Here is a 20,845-nt window from a genome sequence, read left to right as displayed (position 1 = left end):
TACACTGATTGCTAGAATCCTGGCTTCTCACTACCCATGTGATCTAACTATTCATTCATTGTACCAAGCATCGATATGTAAACTTGGAGATGTATAACTCGGAGACTCTCTGTAGAACAGGGAAACAGATGACACATGGCTAAGGCCTAGTAGATCAACCCACCACTTAAATATATCCTTTATATCCTTTGGCTCAAGGGTCATAATACAGAAATACTTTTGACTGCTCTATTTTCTTAAAGGTGAAACAACCTTTATTGTAATAAGTTTTATCGCAAACCTAATTTGAAATACATAGTTGACTAGTCTTACTGATAACTATTATAAAGATACAAATGACATAAAAATACTCAAATCTGAAGAAGGTTGCTATTAAGGCTTCCTAGCACTCATTATCTGTAAAATGACTAACACTGAATTTGAGAGCACAAATCCCGTAGCTCACCACCTTCAAAGTTACCCTCCAACCCCTACCCCTAGAGCCAACTACAACACAGCAAACACGAAGAAATTCAATAGAGTTACTGAATGATGAAATAGCTTTTTATGGACTATTTTAAAAGACATTCATGTGGTCAATGAGATCAGAACTAACCATTTTTCCAATTTTAATATCAAGGGAAAACAAAATAGTTAAATGCTAAGTCGATAAAGAACTATTTTGAAACACTGCTTTCAAATGTATAAAATAAAATTAGTAAAACAAATTCATAAATTTCATTCCCTAGCAAATTAATTAAAGAAAATCCCTAAAGGTTTGAGTAAAGCCAGCTGTGGCTGTTCTTATCTATAACATCATTGTACTCCACACAGAGGACAGGTAACATTTACGATCTTTACAACCCAAGTAAATGCTTCTAAGAATTTATCTATATCACTTTGCATCTAGTATAAGACTAAGACTAAGAGAATATAGCAAAAATATTGCTGAACTATGTATTTTCATTGTTCTTTGAGCATTATGCCCCCATCAGACAAATGAGCGTTTGCCCCCTAAATTTATTCCTTCCCGTGGAATCTGACTCCCAGCCTGCTAAAACTGCAGCCCGCTGAGGAGGAAGCTGACCGTGTTACCACCATTAGATGCTGACAGCTCGAGCTCCATGCATCATGACTAGACCACAGATATCTGAGAAGTTTATTTCTGGTTCTGATTTATATGTTCAAAAAATTGCTACCAATAGTCATCGGGGGGAAAAAAAATCACCACCACAAAAACAAATAAAGAAACTACATTTTGGTACTATGGTGCCCTGTATGGGAACCAACCTAGCCTTACTTTACCTTTCCTTCCAAGTTCAACTGCTGCATTTCTTGGTCACTATTTCCTATTCCAATAAATGCACATGGTTGAGACTCTTGTTCAGAACAACCATCGCGCTCCATTTGTTCTTTTTTTTTCTTCCATCCACTGCCCATAAGATACACACAAGGAGGAGGGCAAAAAAACCTGAAACATAACAAAAATAATGCAATTAGATTCAAGAAATCATTTCCTTGTCTTGAACAGAAGAATATAAAATCATATTGAGGGGCGGCTGGATGGCTCAGTTGGTTAGAGCGTAAGCTCTGAACAACAGGGTTGCTGGTTCGATTCCCAGATGGGTCAGTGAACTGTGCCCTCCACAGCTAGATTGAAGACAATGAGCTGCCACTGAGCTTCCGGAGGGGCAGTCTGTTAGCTCAGTTGGTTAAGAGCGTGAGCTTCTTTCAAGAATAAGGTTACCGGTTCAATTCCCGCATGGGATGGTGGGCTGTGCCCCCTGAAACTAAAGATTGAAAATGGCAACTGGACTTGGGCCCTGGAGAAACATACTGTTCCCCAATATTCCCCCAATAAAATTTATTAAAAAAAAAAAAAAAGCAGATTGTTGACTGAGGTTGTATTTCAAAGAACCAAAATAAAGCTTACCTACAATAACTAAGTTAAAAAAAAAAAATCACATTGAACTGCACTAAGCTCCTAAGGAAACCATTTTGGTGAAGCCCTCTACATTGCAAACAATCACAGCAATGGCACAGAAACCGAGACTTCCACAAAGCCACATCTGTTCAGGTAAGGTTCATCTGTACTGCAGTGATGCATTCAGCTAGATTAAATAATTTTTAGAGCAGGGAATTGCTCTTTACATTTTCAAACAGCTCAGAGTTCTTAACTATTAGAGTTCAGCAAACCCAATGTACTCTAACATGTTACAAAACATGATATACCACCACAGAATATACAATTACTGAATGAAGCCTACTCAAAATGATATATTATTAATGAATGACACTATTATTACAAATATTATACTTTATTAGGTAATTCACTCGGAAAATAGAATTAGAGCAATGCCCAAAGTAGAAACTTTCAAAATAGTAATAAAGCTAAACAGAATTAAAAGCAAACTGGAACACTGAATTACTGTGCTTTATATAAAACCTTATACCCTGAACACCTGATCATGTGATGACTGAAAGAATAATACACTATATCCTTTTAACTCCTAGACTACCCAGAGGTTTGTTTTGCTAATTACCAAAAACCTGCCCTCACAAACTCTTCCCACCTGGACTACTTACATACCTATTTCACAGCCGAACTCAAGCCTCATATTTCACATAGCTTAGATCATCAACCCAGTCCTTACGTAGGGTATAATTTTCTTTTGCTCAATTATACACACTGATCTGTACATACTTTACAACAACATTTACACCATGACACTCAAATACTTACTCCAATAATAGCCAGGTAAACTCAAACAGTAGCCAGGTAGAATATGAATGGTGAACCACACGTACAATAAATAACAGGAATATCCTTCTAATGACCCGAAGAAGTAGGTTCCCTCCCTTTTTTCTTAAAACACAAAGCCCTATGGTAATTCCCACTTTTCATATAGTTATGAGTAATGAGTATAGGAAATATTTTCTTAATCCTTTTAAGCCCACTGTCAGAAAAACAAGAGCTTAAATGCAGTAATAATTAGCCACTGGTGTGTAACTCCGATGATAAGCAAACCATGAGGAGCGGCAGGCCCGTGAGTACACACACCCACTCACAAATACTGCTGAGCTGCAGGCATGTGGCTCCAGCATTGGTCACACCCTTCGATTGTTCAATAGATGCTTGAAATGAAATTTTATATGAAATTCCTAGTTTTAAAATTTGGCCACTTTTTTGTGCTTTTTAACACTTTGCAAGCCAACAAAGTGCAGACTGAAAAAAAAAAAGTACACATGCGTGTGTGTGTGTGTGTGTGTGTGTGTGTGTGTGTGTGCACGACAGCCCAGGCTGGGCGCTCCGGCCTTCCTACAGGGAGTAATAGCTACTTGTTTGCTTCCTGCTGGGTGCCTACCATATACAATACTGACTGAATTGAATCAAAATACATGATGGCACCTTCTTTTTGTTCAACTTTTAAAGACTATTTTAGAAGCAATTTACATGTAATTTACAAGTTAGCCAGGTTTATTTAATGGTCATTAACTCACCAAATTATTTACTACATTCCTAGTCTATATCACGCACTGGAAATACAGTAATTTAAAAAAAGAAAAAATTCCTGTTCTGATGCGTCACATTCTAATAGGAGACACAATTTTAAAAAAAAGATAAATGAGTATCACAATGTATATACTCTGCTAGCTGGTGGTAAATACAGAAGGAAAAAAATAAAGCAGGGGAGGGGTATTTAAAATGTCGAAGACCCGGCGGCCAGGGAGAGCTTGAGTCACAACCTAAAGCCGTGGTATCTGGGGCTGAGAGCGCTGCAGCAGAGGGAGAGCAAGTGCAATGGCCCTAAAGTAGGGAGGACCACACCAAGCAGAGGGGACACAACAGACCAGGGTGGTGGGAGAAGAGAAGAGGAGGAGGAAGAGGAGAGAACGACCCTGACGCCAGGGATAATGGGAGAGTAGACCAAGCAGGCCCTGAGGGGTCAAGCTGAGTGAGGAGTGCAGCCTCCGGAGTCTTCTTATGTTTATCTAACCCATTAGAGCAGCTTTCGTGCCCACACACTCTCAGTGTGGCCACGGACACAGAGGTCACAGCTGAGGCAGTGGGCTCAGCTCCAAGTCACTCCAAGTTTGGAGGGATGCCTGAATTGGCTGGGCTCGTTCTGAGGTTGGCTCAATTCAAGTCTACACCAGGGAGCTTTCTGGCCTCCAGTGCTGGGAGCTACCCAATGCTTATCATGGCACAGACTCAAACACCTAGCTGGCAGGCTCTCAGGATGCTGGGAAGACATCAATTTTGGAAACTTGTCTCCTATTAGAATTTTATTGAACACGGATATTAAGACTCCTTAGTAAACTGGTATACCAGCTATAAAATTCACAGAGCTATGCTTTAGTTCAGAGTACCAAACGTAGTAGTCAAACCTCAACAAGTTATCATAAAAGGTACTTTTATTTCACATATGAAAAATATAAAGAAGGTGAAAACTGTAAAAGTCTGGGTAGTGCTGGTTCTCTCAAGAGTATCAGGATAAAATGCCATGAACGGTCTAAAATTGGTCACTCAGAACACTGACCAAGGTTCTATATTGAAAATGTTCTTCCAATCATGTAATAAATAATAAAAAGACTCTTTAATTTCCTCTGAGCTAGCCTTTTTTAATCAACTCTACAACTATTCAAAACAGTTGTGATGCAAGAAAGCAGCAAATCCAATATAATCTAAACATGGATTATTTCTATAATATGATGAAGTCATTTTAAAATCCCAATATTGCTACCCCCAAAAAACAGCTAATGAATCAACTGTCCAAATTAAAAAATTGTTGTTTCACACCTCATTATAAAGATGTATTTTAATTTTTTCTTCTGTTAATTAGGTGGCCTTTTTTCTCATCCCCATTCTCTTTAATTTCCTTTCTTTTGTCTGTATTCTTCCCTTTTTTGTACATATGCTTCTATTATATTATGACTGAAGTATGTAGAAATTAAAATTTGATTCATTAGCTGTTTTTGGACAGTTGGTCAATATGTAGCCAACGCACTGTGAGCGAAAAGTTTGACCATCAAGAGGCCAGGTTACAGTGTTCAACAGCTGTTATAAAAGGATATCCTATGAAACATTGCGCCTGTGTTTTCTAATCTTTCCCAGTAGCTGTATTTAAGCAACTATGCCAAACAATGCTTTTTTCGGCCACTTGGTGGCAATATGCACACATGTATGATTTTATTCCTTTTCTAGTTCAAACAATCTGTCTTTATTTTCAAAGAATGATTTAACACCTTTTTCCTCAAATCCTGAGATGAGGTCTGGAAAATACCTTACAGATTCAAAAAGGCCTTTAACACATTATATAAAATTAGCTAGGTTAGATGAAACCCAAAAACATCATTTACATTATCTGACTACCTCTGCAGACTCATTACCCTTTGATGATGATTTCATTCAAAAGCAAAAAAAACACAACAGTTTGCACACCAGTTACCATAACACACATTCTCACAGTTCTAACTGTTTAAATGGCCTTACTGTTGTCGCAACAGCATCATATCACTTTCACTTCTGCTTAATTACTTCCCTTGACAAAGTTGAAGGAATGTTAGTATGTCAAATGGCATTTCCATTTCTTCAACGGAAATTTTCCTCTGGACAAAATAATCTTTTTGAAAGTTTGTTTTTCAACCTGGAAAGACCTCCTTTAATCAAAAAGTAAAACTAACCACTAACATAAACGGGATACCGGATGTGCTAAGCAAATAAATATTTGTTATTAGGCACAAAAGTTAGTATCAAGACAATTTATAATTTTAGGATAAAATTTCCTGACCACATATTTCTAGCACCATTCACTGGAGTTATTTTATATGCTTAGGAGACTGTAGTCGTGTCCCCAAGTTACCTCACACCTTATGCCTTAGCAGCTTTTCAGAAAGGCCTGATCGACAAGAGGGCCCACCCGCCTCTTTCCACTGCGCACCCCACCCCTGAGGAAGGGACCAGACCTCCCGCAGAAACACGTCTTGCCAGTCGTCCAGGAGGCTGGACTGCGTGAACATTCCCTTATTACTAATACTTTTTAAAAATCAAGTAATTTTAATAGGTTTCCACCTTTTTGTAAAACTAATACATGGGCACTCTAAGAGACTTTGAATAATATAAATATGTAAAAATATAGAAAGTAGTTACACTAGTCTTTTCATCATTTTTTCTTCAGTCTTTGGAGGCTAGAAGCTTAGATACTTCCAACTTTCTTTTGACTGGTGTTTTAGACTGGCCTGGCCAAAAAACAGATACTGAAAATAAAGGCAATTACAATAAAAGATAACCCTTAAATTACCTATTTTAACTTGAAAAGCCACTATAGCTTTGTACTCGTGTATTTTTAACAGTGACTAATAAACAGGAATCTTATCTGGACTTAGATGTAATTTTTTGAGTACCTCTTCTGTTATCTCCACTGGGCTTGTTCTCCATCATAGTATTAAATGGCATGGTGACTTTTAAAATTAACAGTAAAGATCCTTTTGCATAGTACCTGACATCTAATAGGTCATCAGAAATAAAGAATAAATGAGTTAATGAATGAATCCAATTGTACTAAAATGCACCCTCAAAAATCCAGAGAAAGAGAAGCTGCACTGCTCAAGTTGGTAGCAATACAATACACACATGCCTAATATTTCCATTAGATCCAGCCCAGTCTCATTCAGCTAATTCTAAAAGGGATAATCCTAGGCAAAGTTAATGAGACAGGATAGTTAGTATGTTGCTAGGTAGGTAGACAGAGGGGTCCCTGGTGGAAGAAACAAAAAAGCAGCCATATCCTGAAACTCCAGGTCCTGGAATGTCTCCTTCACTCCAGGACAGAGACATGAGAATACAGCTGGAGGTTAATAGATAATCGCAAATCCCTTCTGGCCCACAAAGGAGCAGATCTGATAGACAGGAATGGGTCATTTCGTTAATCCCTTCAGAATGGGCAAACAGGACAAACCTGATAGATGAATTCCATTAGAAGGCTCCAGCTCCCTTCCCCAAGCAGGCAGGGGAAGGTATAAAAGTAAGAGCTTTTGCCTCAGTCACTGGACACCCCCACTCAGGACCGCCTCCCGCTCGGGAGCTGCAACCTCTTCTCTGGCCTCTAATAAACTATCTTCCTTTACAACTCTTTGCCTGTCCCTGGTCCGTGTGTCCACTCTTCGGCTTCACAAGACTCGATCCCAGCCCACACCCAGAAACTGCCGGCAGATCCAGCATCATTTACATCATTTGGGGACTCACAGAAAAATCATTCCTCCACCATTATGTTCATAAAGTTTGTGTTCTGTAGGCATCTTAACGTTGTCCTCATCCTCAAGCCCTGTTGTACATAACCAACACTCAAACACAAATGGAAGGCTATGAAAATTAGGGCAATAAAAAGAATAAGAAATCTGGAATCAGAGCCAGTAGTTCTAATTCTGGCTACATCCATTCCTCACTGAGGTGAATCTGGGCATAGGGAAAGTCTCTGATCCTTAGTTTCCTCACTCACAGAATTGGAAGGATAACGTGGCTTTTTACAAGATTATTCTGAGGATGAAAATTTAAAAACATTTATAAAGGCATTTCCAGAACAATGCCTGGCTCATGAGTAGGAAACTGCGTTCCTCAGATTCACTGTGAGATGCAAGGCTGGCCCAATGTGAGTCATCTCACGTAATGCAGGTGTTGCCTTGCTCTGTTTTGCTTAGGAAAAAACAGCCGCAGCAGCAGATGATTTTCTATGTACACATACTCAATTTCATTATTAAAACATGCTCTCTATCTGAATTTCCAGTATCAGCTTCATGAAAAAAGGGGCCACTACCTTGATTTGGTTTCTATGTCCCAAACTGTAGATACCAACTTCTTCCAATATTTAACTCTAAATCAGACCATTAAATTCTATTAGTAAAATAAGATAATCAGGAACTTAGTAAACTTGGATAATGATAAAAAGAACGCTTGGTAGTATGAGTCCTGAATACTGCTTTCCCTTGTTTACCCTCTTTGAGGACAAAATAAACTATCAACTAAATAGTTTCACCTTCTTTTCAGCTCAGAATTAGAGAACTCTAAGAAAGAGACTTCTCAATTTCCTTCTAGCATGTAAATTAATTATATAGTGACATTTCCCTTCTTTTAATACATATGCTAAGGTTTCATTTATCTCACAAACTCTAAGATTCCACTCATTCTTTCCAGCCCAACAGCCAAACCTAAGTTTTTATTCTTTTTCCCACTTGAGTTTGGTGCCTTTCTAGCCAAGGCAAAAAAAAATCTTTCATCTTCACCCACTAACAAGGCTTTGTTCGTGAAATGCTTAACATAAAAATGCTGTCTGAAAGACAAAGACTTGAGAAACTATTAACAACAAAAATCTAGAACCAAATAAAAAGACAAACAACAGAAGTCCATCATCATAGACCAAAAATGCTGAAATGTGTAAGATACCGTAATAAATACTAAAGATCACTTTGTTATAATTTAATTTTGGCTAATCTGATTTATGTCACTGCGTAGTTACACATATTCATGTGGTAGGACAGGACTAACTCAGTTTTGCTGTTTTTTGCCTAGTGTGAACAGGCACAGCACCAAGGAGGAGAGGGGCTGGGAGCCCTTTTCTTTACAATCAATCATTCCATAGTCCAATTCAGGTTTGCTCAGCCTCTTTTTAACACGTTGCGTGCGGATCACGAGAATCTTCATTTTTTTCTGAGCCATGCGTTAAGGACGGATAACGAGAATTCTCGTTTTTACTGTTGACTCTTTTTACTTTGCACATTTTATTGAATTATTTGTGTTTTGTTAATAACAAAGGATGCTGCTTTCAGCAGTATCACACCAGGAGGGATTACTAACATCATAGGTGAGTAAATCCTAAAAAATTCCATAGAAAAATAATAAATGACATAGAAGCATTTACGCTTTAAAGAGAAGAGTGCATTTTAAAGTAGTTTCTTTTAAAAACCTGCCGGAACAGAGGGGTATGAGGGATTTAAACCCCACCGTACGCAACGTGTTAAAATGATACTTTTGGGGTCACATTTGTTTACAAAACTACATTTTCCAGCAAAAGGAAAGCTACTTTTTGAACAAGCAAATACATCACAGAAAAACTTACAGAATATCATGCAGCCCAAAAGAAAAATTACGGATTATTACATTTTTATGTCATGACATTACGGATTCATTCAGCCTCGTGATCGTTACTAAACCTGCAACAATTCACATTGTTTCCCCCCTTCAATAGATACAAATCCCCCATTTTTAATTTTGTCCTTGCAAATAACCCAATAGAAGCCATCCTCTTACTTCCACATTAATACATCATTTGCAAATTCATGTGATATCTACAATGAACTATCCACAAGAAGAACAATCTTACCTTTTTTCATTTCCATATGACTTCTGTGCAACTTTTGCATGAAGAATAAGTACTGTTTGATCCCCTCGCTCTTTTAAATAATTCCGCATAGCTTCCCTAAAAGAAAACACAAACATTACTATTACAGGGGTGAGATTTAGGATATTAGTATGCTCTGTAATGAGAAAAATGCTTATGAGTATTTTTTATACAAACAAATCTAAAAATGAAAACAGTAAGGCAAGACAAACTCATGAACTAAACTGAAAGAATGCTACATACGGGAGTAATAAATGCTGCTCATCTTCAACTCTATACTTTGTTCTTTAAAAGAAGAAACTGTCCTTCATTCTTGGAATTTATGATATAACTGAATTAAACCACAATTACAACTTCTAGAATCACTATGTGCATTACTAATCTGACTTTTAACTGTTTATAAAATTAATGACATGCAATACTATATATTTAATAATCTAAATCCCCACCAGCCACTCTTCCCCAGCTGCTAAGAGTTTTTTTCATTGAATACAAAGCCACAACAAATCATTAGATCATACAAACTTATTATTATCTGTTCTTAAAATAACAACCCTACATAAGGACTAAGAAAGGGCTATCATTTATATACAAACACACAATTACCCTGAGGGGTGTTACTAAATATATAACCAAATTTAATAAAAGCTAATTCAAATTAGTGAAAAACTGAATTAAATTTGGGAAAAGAATACAATGTTAATTCTTTCAAGTAAAAGTACTTCACCTATTTATTATCCATATGTCATTTCAAAAGTTCAAAGTGTTAAATATATTTGCCCAATTATTTTGGTAAACATACTACAGAGTATAAAAAACACAAGGTCTACACAGATCAAACTTTTACAATTTGCAATCAGCAGAGTCCCAATTTTGGAGATGTTTTACACATTACAAAATTAAAGCAAAAGTATTTCAAAGACAGTCATCAAGAAACACTTTTAACAAGTTAATTGCTGTTTTATTCATATTATAAATAAATGACAATTGTATACTTACACAAAAGGGGATACCTACACAATAGTAAATTATTAAATGTAGGGAACTCTAGACGTAGAGCAGTTAGAGAAAGCACTTAGAGAAACTGAGTGGCCTGGGACAAATTGTTTAACTGTATCCAGCCTGAGTTTCATGTATGATAATAACAGGTATCAATGCTGACATAACAGAGTGGTTGTGGGGATTCAATGAGATAATCTAGATGACAGCCTTTATGTTTACTGACTGAAAACCTGTTAGCTGCAAGGCAGGGCAAGGAACACGGGATCCCACAGATTGAGAATGAATCCATATCTCTTTTTTTTTAATTAAAGTTTATTGGGCTGACAATTGTTAGTAGAGTTACATAGATTTCAGGTGTACAATTCTGTATTACATCATCTATAAATCCCATTGTGTGTTCACCACCCAGAGTCTGTTCTCCTTCCATCACCATATATTTCATCCCCTTTACCCTCATCTAACAACCCCCTCCCCCCATATCTCTTAAAAGTCCAGTGAAGACATTTGGAAAACAAATGGTAATGAAATACATGATCCAAATATAGAGGTGTAAACAGACGTCCACTTCCTGGCATACAACTTGAAAGTTGCGATATATTTGAAAAGAAAAATGTTCAACAGCAAGTGTATTTCCTCACATTAAATTCTACCTGCATTTATAGTCTCTATTATATCATTTAGCAATTACTTCCTGTTTGTCAGATTTCATGTCTTTTTTCCTTGTCTTCCCAGGCTACAAAATCTTTAAGACACACTACTAGACACTGAAGAGAACCAAAATCTTACCGCCCTGAAACTGGTTTTGGAGGTATTGATTAGCTGTTTCTTAAGAAACAAGCTACAAAAGGAACCTTTGACCCTCCCCCCTTTCCTGCCCAAGAGATTCAGACAGAGAAGCCTGCGACAGGAAGGAAGGAAATCTTAGAATGCTGCCCTGCCTAATTTGCATTAAGTGTGGTAAATAAGAGGACATCCCCGTGCCCCCCAGTTTCTGGGCTGCCCAGCAAGAATTTGCCTGCCATGTATGTTCCTCTCTTCCTCAAGTACCTGTAAACAGCCCATTCTCACTTCTGAAATCTGATGCCCATCCTCCCCTTTCTCCTTTGTCCCCAAATACCTTATATACCCAATGTTGCCTCACTGCCTTGGGAATTTTCATGCATATATGAACTCCCCAGGTGCATGTATTAAAATTTTGATTCTTCACCTATTAATCTGTCTCTGTTAATTAGCCCAGCTAGAAGAACTTAGAAGGTGGGAGGAAAAGCATTATTATTTTTAGACCCCACAACACATTTTAGAAGAGAGGTTAAATAACTTTCCCAAGATGGTACTGAAGACCCAGAATTCAAACTTAGGCAGTCTGGCTCTTAAGTACAAAATTATACTATCAGATATTTTGCAGTGGTTATGAGCACAGCTTTGGTATGAAGCAGACAGGTCTAAACCTTAACTCTTGTCACTTACTAAGCCTGAGGTTTCTCAACCTATAAAAAAACAGTAAGTAGTATCTCATACAGTGAAAAAAATATTTTTAAGTTAAGTTACTCCCACAAACTAAAAATACCAGGTGTCAGTAAACGATTATTTTCTTAGAAAGGGTATAGGAGGAGAAGGAAGGAGACTTCCACTGAAGTTTGAATGCAAACTTGAAAAGCACTTGGAGGTAAAGGACTCCTGAGGCCTGCGTTTTGCAAGCACATCAAGTTAAGCTGGACATTTATCCACCTTCCCATTAAAGATTTACTGAGAGTCTATTACATCTCAGACACTGGTTATCGTGCTAGTTGCCAATATTGGAAGTAACTGTCCACAAATTATGATCATGACAAATGCTTTCAGATCTCAAGGTGTATATGATGAATGCAAGATGAGAGCTCCAGTTTTCCTGTCTTTCCCTTTATATTTATAATACAAACTCCTGAAAAAATCAAATACAACCTTAAAGTAATCATTAATAATAGCTGTCTTGTAATAGTAATATGCCAAATAGCTTCTTTCAACAGAAAGAAAAAAAACTTTGCTTAATAGTGAACAATTATGCTTTTTGCCAATTAAAAGGTGATAATTTATTTCTGCAATTTAAGGAGCTCATAAAAAAAAAAAAAGCCAGTACTCCAAAGAAACACACTTAAACAGTAAAGCCCTTGGACTAATAGCCCATGTGCTTTTCATCCAAATAGAATAGGGTTTCATCAATAGAACAGGGTTTCAATTTCACCACTGTTGGCATCCTGGGCAAAATAATTCTTTGTTGTGAAGGGACTGTCCTGTGAACCTAGCTTTTGGCATCTACTATAATAGTTGCTATCCTTTAAAATTTATTACTGCTTTTGGATACTCCATATTGACGTTATCTGCGTATTTAGCCAAGCGATTTTTGATCAATAATAAACATATGTTGGGATCTCTTGAACTTGTATGTATGTGTACTCCTTTGACATGACATTGCTATCAATGTATATAGTTTAATCTTAACCGCCTTTACTTTCTCTAATTAACACATTGTTTCAATTGCCTTTGTCTTTTGCCATTGCATATTGCCACATAAATTGATTAGCTATTGCTAAACAAATCAATTAGCCCCTCACTAGCATGTGCGCCTCTCTCTTTTACCCCGCTCGCTCATCATTATTGCACTATAGGGTATTTAACAGTATCTCTACCCTTTAGAAAGCCAGCAGTACCCTTCCTGAGTTGACAACCAAAAATGTTTCCAGATATTACCAAACATCACAGGGTAGAGAAGATCACCTGAGTTGAAAACTACTGGATTAGTGAAAACCAAAAATATTCCAACAAACAAGATGCCAAAATCATCCAATGTCTAAAGAAAGAACGAGGGAAATTTTATTACTGGAAAATATAATGCAGGTGCTGCAAGAATTTTACCAGAATTACTGTGTATTACTAAATTGTTAAAACATAATAACAAAGTTAAAATTCATAATTTGTTGGAAGATGCTATTTAACAAGTTTTTAATTCTTTGTTAATTTCATTTAACGAATCCTTATAAAATATTCATTCTGAATAAAAACCATTTAAAAATTATTTCAAGAACACCACGAAGTAACTAGTTTTAAAAGAAGTAACATGGAAGTGTAACCATTTAGAAAAGCAAAAAATTTTACTCATCAATATTTTTACTGACATAAACTCATGGCATATGCCATTCTAGTTTGACATGTTTAAATGGTCTATCATTATCTCTGTCAATGTTTTGGCTGTGTTTCCTTCATAAATTTCAAACTTTAATTCTGCAAACAAAATTCACAAAAACAATGTCCTTTTAGTGCCAACCCACATTCTGCAAACAGACCCCTTACTTCCTCACCACACTCATATATAATATACCTCTGTGACTGTTCCAAGGGGAGAATAAGTGATTTAAACCAGACCTCTGTCTGTGTATGTGTGTGTGTGTGTGTGTGTGGGGGGGGAGTTGGAGGTGACCATAGCAGCCCCAACTACTCTAGGAGAGAAAGGGGCCTGTGGCCCCCAAAGGGATGGAAGGCCCAGCTAGTCATCCTTACCAACAGGCTGAGTCCCTATACTTCTTAATCTGGATTTTTGTCACTCGTGAAATCCAAGTAACAAAAGTTCCAACATAAATTGTCTTCTAGTAAATAAACTTATTTTTGTTTTATCAAGCGTTTCCATAGTAAACGTACACCCCCCCCCCACGTGCAAACATTTTAGAGAGCTGCAGAGTATACAGTTTAAGAAACACTACTATAAGCCAGAGGTCAGCACACCATGCCAGCAGCCAGTTTTTCTACTCCTTAGAAGCTAAGAAGGCCTTTTACTTTTTAAAAGGGTTGTGAAAAAGAAGTCTATGCAATGGAGACAGTAGGTGGACCTCAAAGCCTAAAATACGTACTACTTGGGTCCTTACAGAAAACATTTGCTGAGCCCTGCATAGGCAATAAAAATGAAAAGATTTTAAAAGCAAAGTTGCAAAACGGAATGAATAATATTCTAATTTTTTAATCAATTAAATATACCACTGGTTGACATTTAATAAAGTTTTTTTTTTTTTTTTTTTTTTAAAGCCTCTTTCTCCAAATTGGACTTGGGGACCATTGAAAGTCCAAAAGGTTCAACGGGATTCCTCACTTCTACTTCAGAATGCTGACTACATACCAACACCCCCCTCCAAAAAAAACCCTCATGGAGCTGCCCCATTTCTGTCAGATTCCAGCAGTTAAAAGTCTTTCACACCATCTCAGACAACACTTTTCAAAGTGAGTGCCACAACAGTTCCGATTTGCCAACAGAAGACTAGCCTACTCAAGGAAGTTTTAGAGAAACTGGAGCAAATAAACTGAAACCAATTCTTTCACTACTGCAGGACTACTTAGTCATTTTAAATCTTCCAGAGGGGGATACCTGTATGCAGCATTTTCCCAACTACTAGATGAGACCAAGATCTCTGTTTTTCTTCCAAAGGAGGCTGTTTCCCCAAGTGCCAAGTTTGAAAATGATCATCTAGCGATAGTACCAACCAAGTTCCTCACGATACTAATGAAACGTTAAGGCCGCTGCACTAGGTTTCTCTATCTATTGGTGACTCAGGCCAAACAACAGTGCAGCTCATGTTCGTATGGGAATACTGGCAAATTTCATTTCATTCCCTCTTTATAACAGAAGTAAAAATAATATCCCATAATTCTATGAAAGTAAATGTGCAGGTAAACTGCTTCAAATCCTGTCACATAGCTATGAGACAAATCCTTTCAAGTTCTGATAAACGCTCCATGGTTTTTATTCCCCCTCCCAAACAGACACAGGCTATTACATTGTAAGGATTGGGTCACCATCACTTCTGTGTTCTATTTTAAAAGCTTATTTTGGAAATAAGCCATTTTACTACTTCCTTAAAGCTGTATATAGAGAATAGTGTACAGAGAAAAATTTGAGACTTGAGGATTTTGAGAACATATAACAGTAGGGGATACTGACATTCAAAGGTAGGTCATCACCTTAAAACTTGGCTCCTTGAATCCCAGGGACCACCCAGACCCTTCCTCCTCCACTCCATTTTCTTCCCCTAAGTTGCCTGACAAACATGACTGGCCTGAGAAAAGTTGAGTATCAGTTGCAACTACTTTTATATAAATCATTCACCATTTATGAACTAATTAGCTGACTAATAACGATATAGAGCAAATCTACATTAATAGTAATGTTACTATTAACGTAGATTAACTTTATGGTTTTATTTTACTATAAACCTAAATTCACTTCATGTCTACTCAGCGTACAGTGTTTCCTTCTCAGGGTTGTCTTGTGATAAAGTAGAAGGAGAACCTATGACTAGGTAAAAACACCAATATTGTAACCTGTGATATAAAATAGCCTCTCGACTACTAGAAAAGGGCCAAAATAGACATTAATCTGACCTAAGTCAAAATTGCAAAAAACAGATGGTTCTGTTGTTACAAACTGATAAATCATAAATAGGCATAGTAAGCAGCGTCCTTAGCTATAATCCAGGGTGGATAAGAATAAACTGTTTTAAGAGTTTCTCATTAGGCACTGGTAAAATACGCCAAAACTGCATGCTCTGGAAGAAAAGCAATTCCAAAAGAAAAAAAGGGGGGCTTACTCAAAGACAATGGAATCCCAAAATTAATATGTAAATATTTATAAAATAAATATAACCCATGTTGACAGGGACAACAGATATGAAGGCTATTTCTTAACTATCATTTTACGGTACATGTTATTACTTACTCTGCGGCAATCTCCAAAACAAGCCAAGAAAGAGTTTCAGAAACTGAGTTTTCCCATAGTCTGACCAGGGCAGAGATGGAGGTACAATGAGACCAGAGAGGGGTGGCAGTGAGACCAACAGGGTATAGGGCTTCAAAAACGTGTTAGTCCAAGTGATAGAAAAAAGATTTTTTAAGCAGAGAAAACAACATCAAAGAGTTCCAACAATTACAGCAAACCTTACAAAAATCTCAGTACTAAACAAATTCAAGCAAAAGCATGAGTTAGCGGATACTAAAGTGGAGCGTTGCGAAGGGGAAGGAGGTTAAGACTACATACATGCCTTTGAAGGTTGTTTACAACACAAGAGTCTTCAAGATTCCAGTTGTAACCTTTTGGTTATTGACACAAGGGGGCAAAGTCAGTACATGAGGTATTCAGCTGAATAACATCTATGTTTTTGTAAAGCATGAATTCCAGTCCTGCTGCAGTCACAACTTCAGAGCTCAGACCTACTCTGACATAGGGACAGGCACACTCACTGGGATCCCCTCAGCATTCTAGAAACTGCCGAACTGCACTGCAACTATATTTTCATTGATCACACCAGGCTCTAAATTACTAAATAAGAAGCCTCCACAATTAAGAAAAACAAAACAAAAACTGTTTCCATAAATTAGTATAAGATCTAGTTATTCTGTTGTGTTTTTTAATCCAGTCAGCTATACCTGTGAGCCACATTAAAGGGTCTATTGCAAGAAAGTGGGATTCCCTGAAGAGACAACCCTCCATTCCTACCACAGATATTTCTGAAAGTAGGCAGTCTGTTTTTTAACAAAGTGAATCCATAGTAATGCTGAATAGTACATAGTGTTAACTATTCTTAATTAAAAATTTAAACTGTGTAGATAGAATTGTGCTTAGAACACTATCTAAAAGTTCACCTCTAAATAACAAGATGCTTTTTTAATATTGGTTAATTTGGAAGATGGGGGTAAAAACAGAATGGTTTAAAAGATTTCTTTTTAAAGGGAAAAGAAACCATTTCTGAATCAAATTCTCCAACCACCCTCCCCACACCCCAATGAAAACAGAAATAAAATCCTTTTAAAAATATTTCTGATTAAGTAAAAGACACTAAAATTTTCCTAACAGGGAAAAAACCCTTTAAAGGGGAAATGAAAAAAAAAAAACATGGTTAAAAAGAACCAGATGGAACCTAAATGTGCTATATACTATCACAAGGAAAAACTTCCTGATTTTTAACTTTGGGATTAAAATCAATTTTTTATCAGAGAATTGGTCATTGCTTTTACATTACATTCCAATTTTGTTTTATACAAACTGTTTTGCTAAGTTTGCTTTATTCTAACGTTGATAATAAAGAATAAATATCTGTAAGTTTGCCCTCCTTAAAAGAGATTTAAAAAGAAATAAAGCTTACCTGAATTCTCCCCTATAAGATACACTAATTCCTGTTAAGGTATTTTTAAAGGATAAAAGCTACTAAAATTTTTAACATATTTACTGAGATTTAACTGAAAAACAATGAAATGCACTTATTTTCAAGTGCACACTTTGGGAAGGTTTGGCATTTGTATACATCATCATCACAATCCAGATAAAGGTAGTCATCATTCTCAAATTTCTCTTCTGCCTCTTTATAACCACCCCCTTGCCTCTCCCCACCCCCAGGAAACCACTGATCTGGCTTTGGCATTATTGACCAGTTTGCATTTTCTAAAATTTTATATAAATAGAATCATACAGTATGTATTCTTTTTTCCTGACCTTTGAAGAATATTGAGCATAATTACCAGATTCACCTGTGTTGTATCAATAGTTTATTTCCTTTTATTGCTGAATAGAAATCCATTGTAGAATACACCACAAATGGTTGATCCACTCACCTGTTGGTGGGTATTTGGGGTAGTTGTTTGGCCACTGCAACTAACACTGCCACTACCATCTGTGTTCAGGTCTCTGTTATTGTACAGGCATGTTTTCATTGTTCTTGATAAAATATGTAAGAATGAAATAAATGGCTGGGCCATATGGTATGGGTATTTAATTTTTTAAGAAAGGGCCAAATTATTTTCCAAAGTTATTGTACTATTTTTTCATACCCACTACCCAGTGTGGCGAGTGCAGTGGTATCTCACTGTGGTCTTAATTTATATTTCTCTAATGGTTATTTTCCATATGTATTTATGGTTTGGAGAAGTATCTGTTCAAATCATTTTTCCATTTAAAAACTCCTGTTTGAGAATTCTTTTCATAACCTGGATGTCAATGTTTTATTCCTAATTTTGATGAAGTAAATCAATTTTTTTCTTTCATAGATATGCTTTTGGTGTTATATCTAAGAAATTTTGCCTAACCCAAGGTCACAAAGATTTTCTCCTATGTTTTCTAATAAAACCTATATAAAGTTTTACATTCAGGTGTATTTTGAGCTAATTTTGTATATGGTTCTAGGTAGGTACGGATCGTAGTTATTTTGTGTATGTGTATCCAAGTAGTAGGAGCATATCGATATGCAATTGTTCGAGAATCACTAGCTAAAAACCCTTTATCTAACTAACCTGCCTTTGCACCTTGATTAAAAACCATACATCTCAAGGATTATTTCTGGCCACTACTCTGCTTCAAAGATCTACTTGGTTATATCTTTACACCAATACTATTTTTTATTTTGTAGCTTTATATTAAGTTTTGAAATCAGGTACTGTAACTTCTTGCTGCTCTTTTTCAAAGTTGTTTTGGCTATTCTAGGTATTTTGCATTTCCATTTAAATTTTTAGAAACAGCTTGTCAATGGCTACCAAAAAAGCCTGCTGGGATTTTGATTCAAATTATGTTGAATCCATAGATGACTTTGGGAAGAAGTTACCTTTAAATAATATCAAGTCTTCTGCCTGAAGAACATTTATTCAGAACTTCAAGTTGTTTGCAGCAATGTTTGGTAGTTTTTAATGTATAATTCATCTATGTTGGATTTTTTCCTAAGAATGACATATTTTTGATGCTATTGGAAATGATATTGTTTTTTCAATTTCAATTTCCCACTGTTCATGACTAATATAAAAAATACAATTCATTTTTGTACAATTTGTATGTGGAGCATGTATGTCCCACAACCTTGCTAAACTCACTTATTAGTTCTAGTAGCTTTTTTTTGAAGAGTCCATAAAATTTTCTATATACATGACCACAATGCCTACACATAAAAAGAGTTTTACTTCTTTCTTTCCAATTTGGATGCCTTTCATTTCTTTTTCTGGCCTTATTGTATCTATTCAGAACCTCTAGCACAATGCTAAATGGAAGCAGTGAGAGCGGACACCCTTGCGTTGTTCCTGATCTTAAGGGCAAACACTGTTTTTCACAATTTAGTATGGTGTAAAATGTAGTTTTTCATAGGTACACATTGTCAAAATAAGTTAATTCCCATTATTCCTAGTTGGATGTGAATCTTCATCAAGAATGAATGTCACAAGCTTTTTCTAAATCCCTTAAGACAGACCATATAATTTTCCTTTTTCGTTAATATATTGAATCACATTGACTGATTTCCATTTCTGAGATAAATCTCATTAGGTCATAATATATTATCCCTTCCACATATTGTTGGATTCATTTTGAAAATTTGTTAAGACTTTTTACACCTATGTTCGTAAGGTATATTGGTCTATGGTTTTATTTTCTTGTAATGTCTTTGTCTGCTTTTAGCAACATGGCAATGCTGTCCTCAAGAATGAATTGGGAAGTATGTCCTGTTCTCCAATTTTCTGGAAGAGTTCTGTGTAGAACTGGCATGGTATAGTTCTTAAATGTCTGGCAGAATTCCAGTGAAATCATCTGTAGTTTTCATTTGTGGGAAGATATATACTTATAAATTCAATTTCTTTAGCTATAGAGCTGTTCAAGTTATCGGTTTCTTCTTGAGTAAGCTTGGGTAGTTTGCTAGTTTCAAGGAATTTGTACCTTTCTTCAAAAGTTACTGAATTTATTGGCAGAAAGTTATTTATAATAGTCGCTTGTTATTCTTTACTATCTGAAGAATCTGTAGTGATATCACCTTTCTCATTTTTAATAGTAGTAATTTGTACAGAATCAGATTTCCATCTGGTATAACTGTCCTCTGTGAAGGAGTTCTTTAACATCTCTTGTAGCTTAGTGCTTATTTGTGAATCTTTTTTCAGTTTTTTTATGTCTAAAAAGGTCTTAGTTTTGCCTCTGCTGGATACAGAATTCTAGGTTGCTATATTTACCCCCTTGGGTACTTGAAAGATTTTGCTCCACAATGTTCTACCGAGACAAGGTTCCAGATGAAAAAACCTCCTGTCATCCTTCTTTGTTCCTCTGTATATCTTTGTTCCTTTGCTCCTCTGTATATATCTTTTTTTCCTCTGTTGCTTTTAACATTTTCTCTTTATCACTGACTTTAAGCAATTTGATTATGATGTGCGTCAGTGTAGTATTTGTACTTGGGTCTCACTGAGTTTCTTGGAATGGTGATTGTAGTTTTCATCAAATTTAGAAAAAATTCTAGCCATTATTTCTTCACATATTCTTTTAGTTATACCCTCCCCTTCAATGACTCCAATTACATGTATGTTAGTCCATGAATAAAAAAAACCACAGCTCACTAAGCATTTTTTTCCTCCAGATTTTTTCTGTGTGATTCATTTTGGATAGTTTCTATTGCTGTCTTCAAGTTCACTAATCTTTTCACCAGCAGTACCTATCT

General features: G+C 36.3%; 1 protein-coding gene across 12 annotated transcripts in view; it reads right to left on the bottom strand.

Moving 5' to 3' along the window:
* The window catches only part of RBPJ (recombination signal binding protein for immunoglobulin kappa J region), a 201,128-nt gene that overhangs the window by 18,130 nt on the left and 162,153 nt on the right, over nt 1–20,845 (bottom strand). For all 12 annotated transcript variants that reach the window (XM_074322037.1, XM_074322024.1, XM_019743886.2 and 9 more), the window contains 2 exons: nt 9,357–9,452; nt 1,285–1,450 (listed from right to left, as the gene is read on the bottom strand). In XM_074322037.1, coding sequence (XP_074178138.1) covers nt 1,285–1,450; nt 9,357–9,452 — 262 coding nt within the window. The remainder of the gene's footprint in view (nt 1–1,284; nt 1,451–9,356; nt 9,453–20,845) is intronic.

The sequence above is a fragment of the Rhinolophus sinicus genome, linkage group LG02 (genome assembly GCF_036562045.2).
Source record: "Rhinolophus sinicus isolate RSC01 linkage group LG02, ASM3656204v1, whole genome shotgun sequence".
NCBI classification, from domain to species: domain Eukaryota; kingdom Metazoa; phylum Chordata; class Mammalia; order Chiroptera; family Rhinolophidae; genus Rhinolophus; species Rhinolophus sinicus.
Note: the sequence above shows the minus strand (reverse complement) of the source record. Positions and strands in the feature narration are given on the sequence as shown.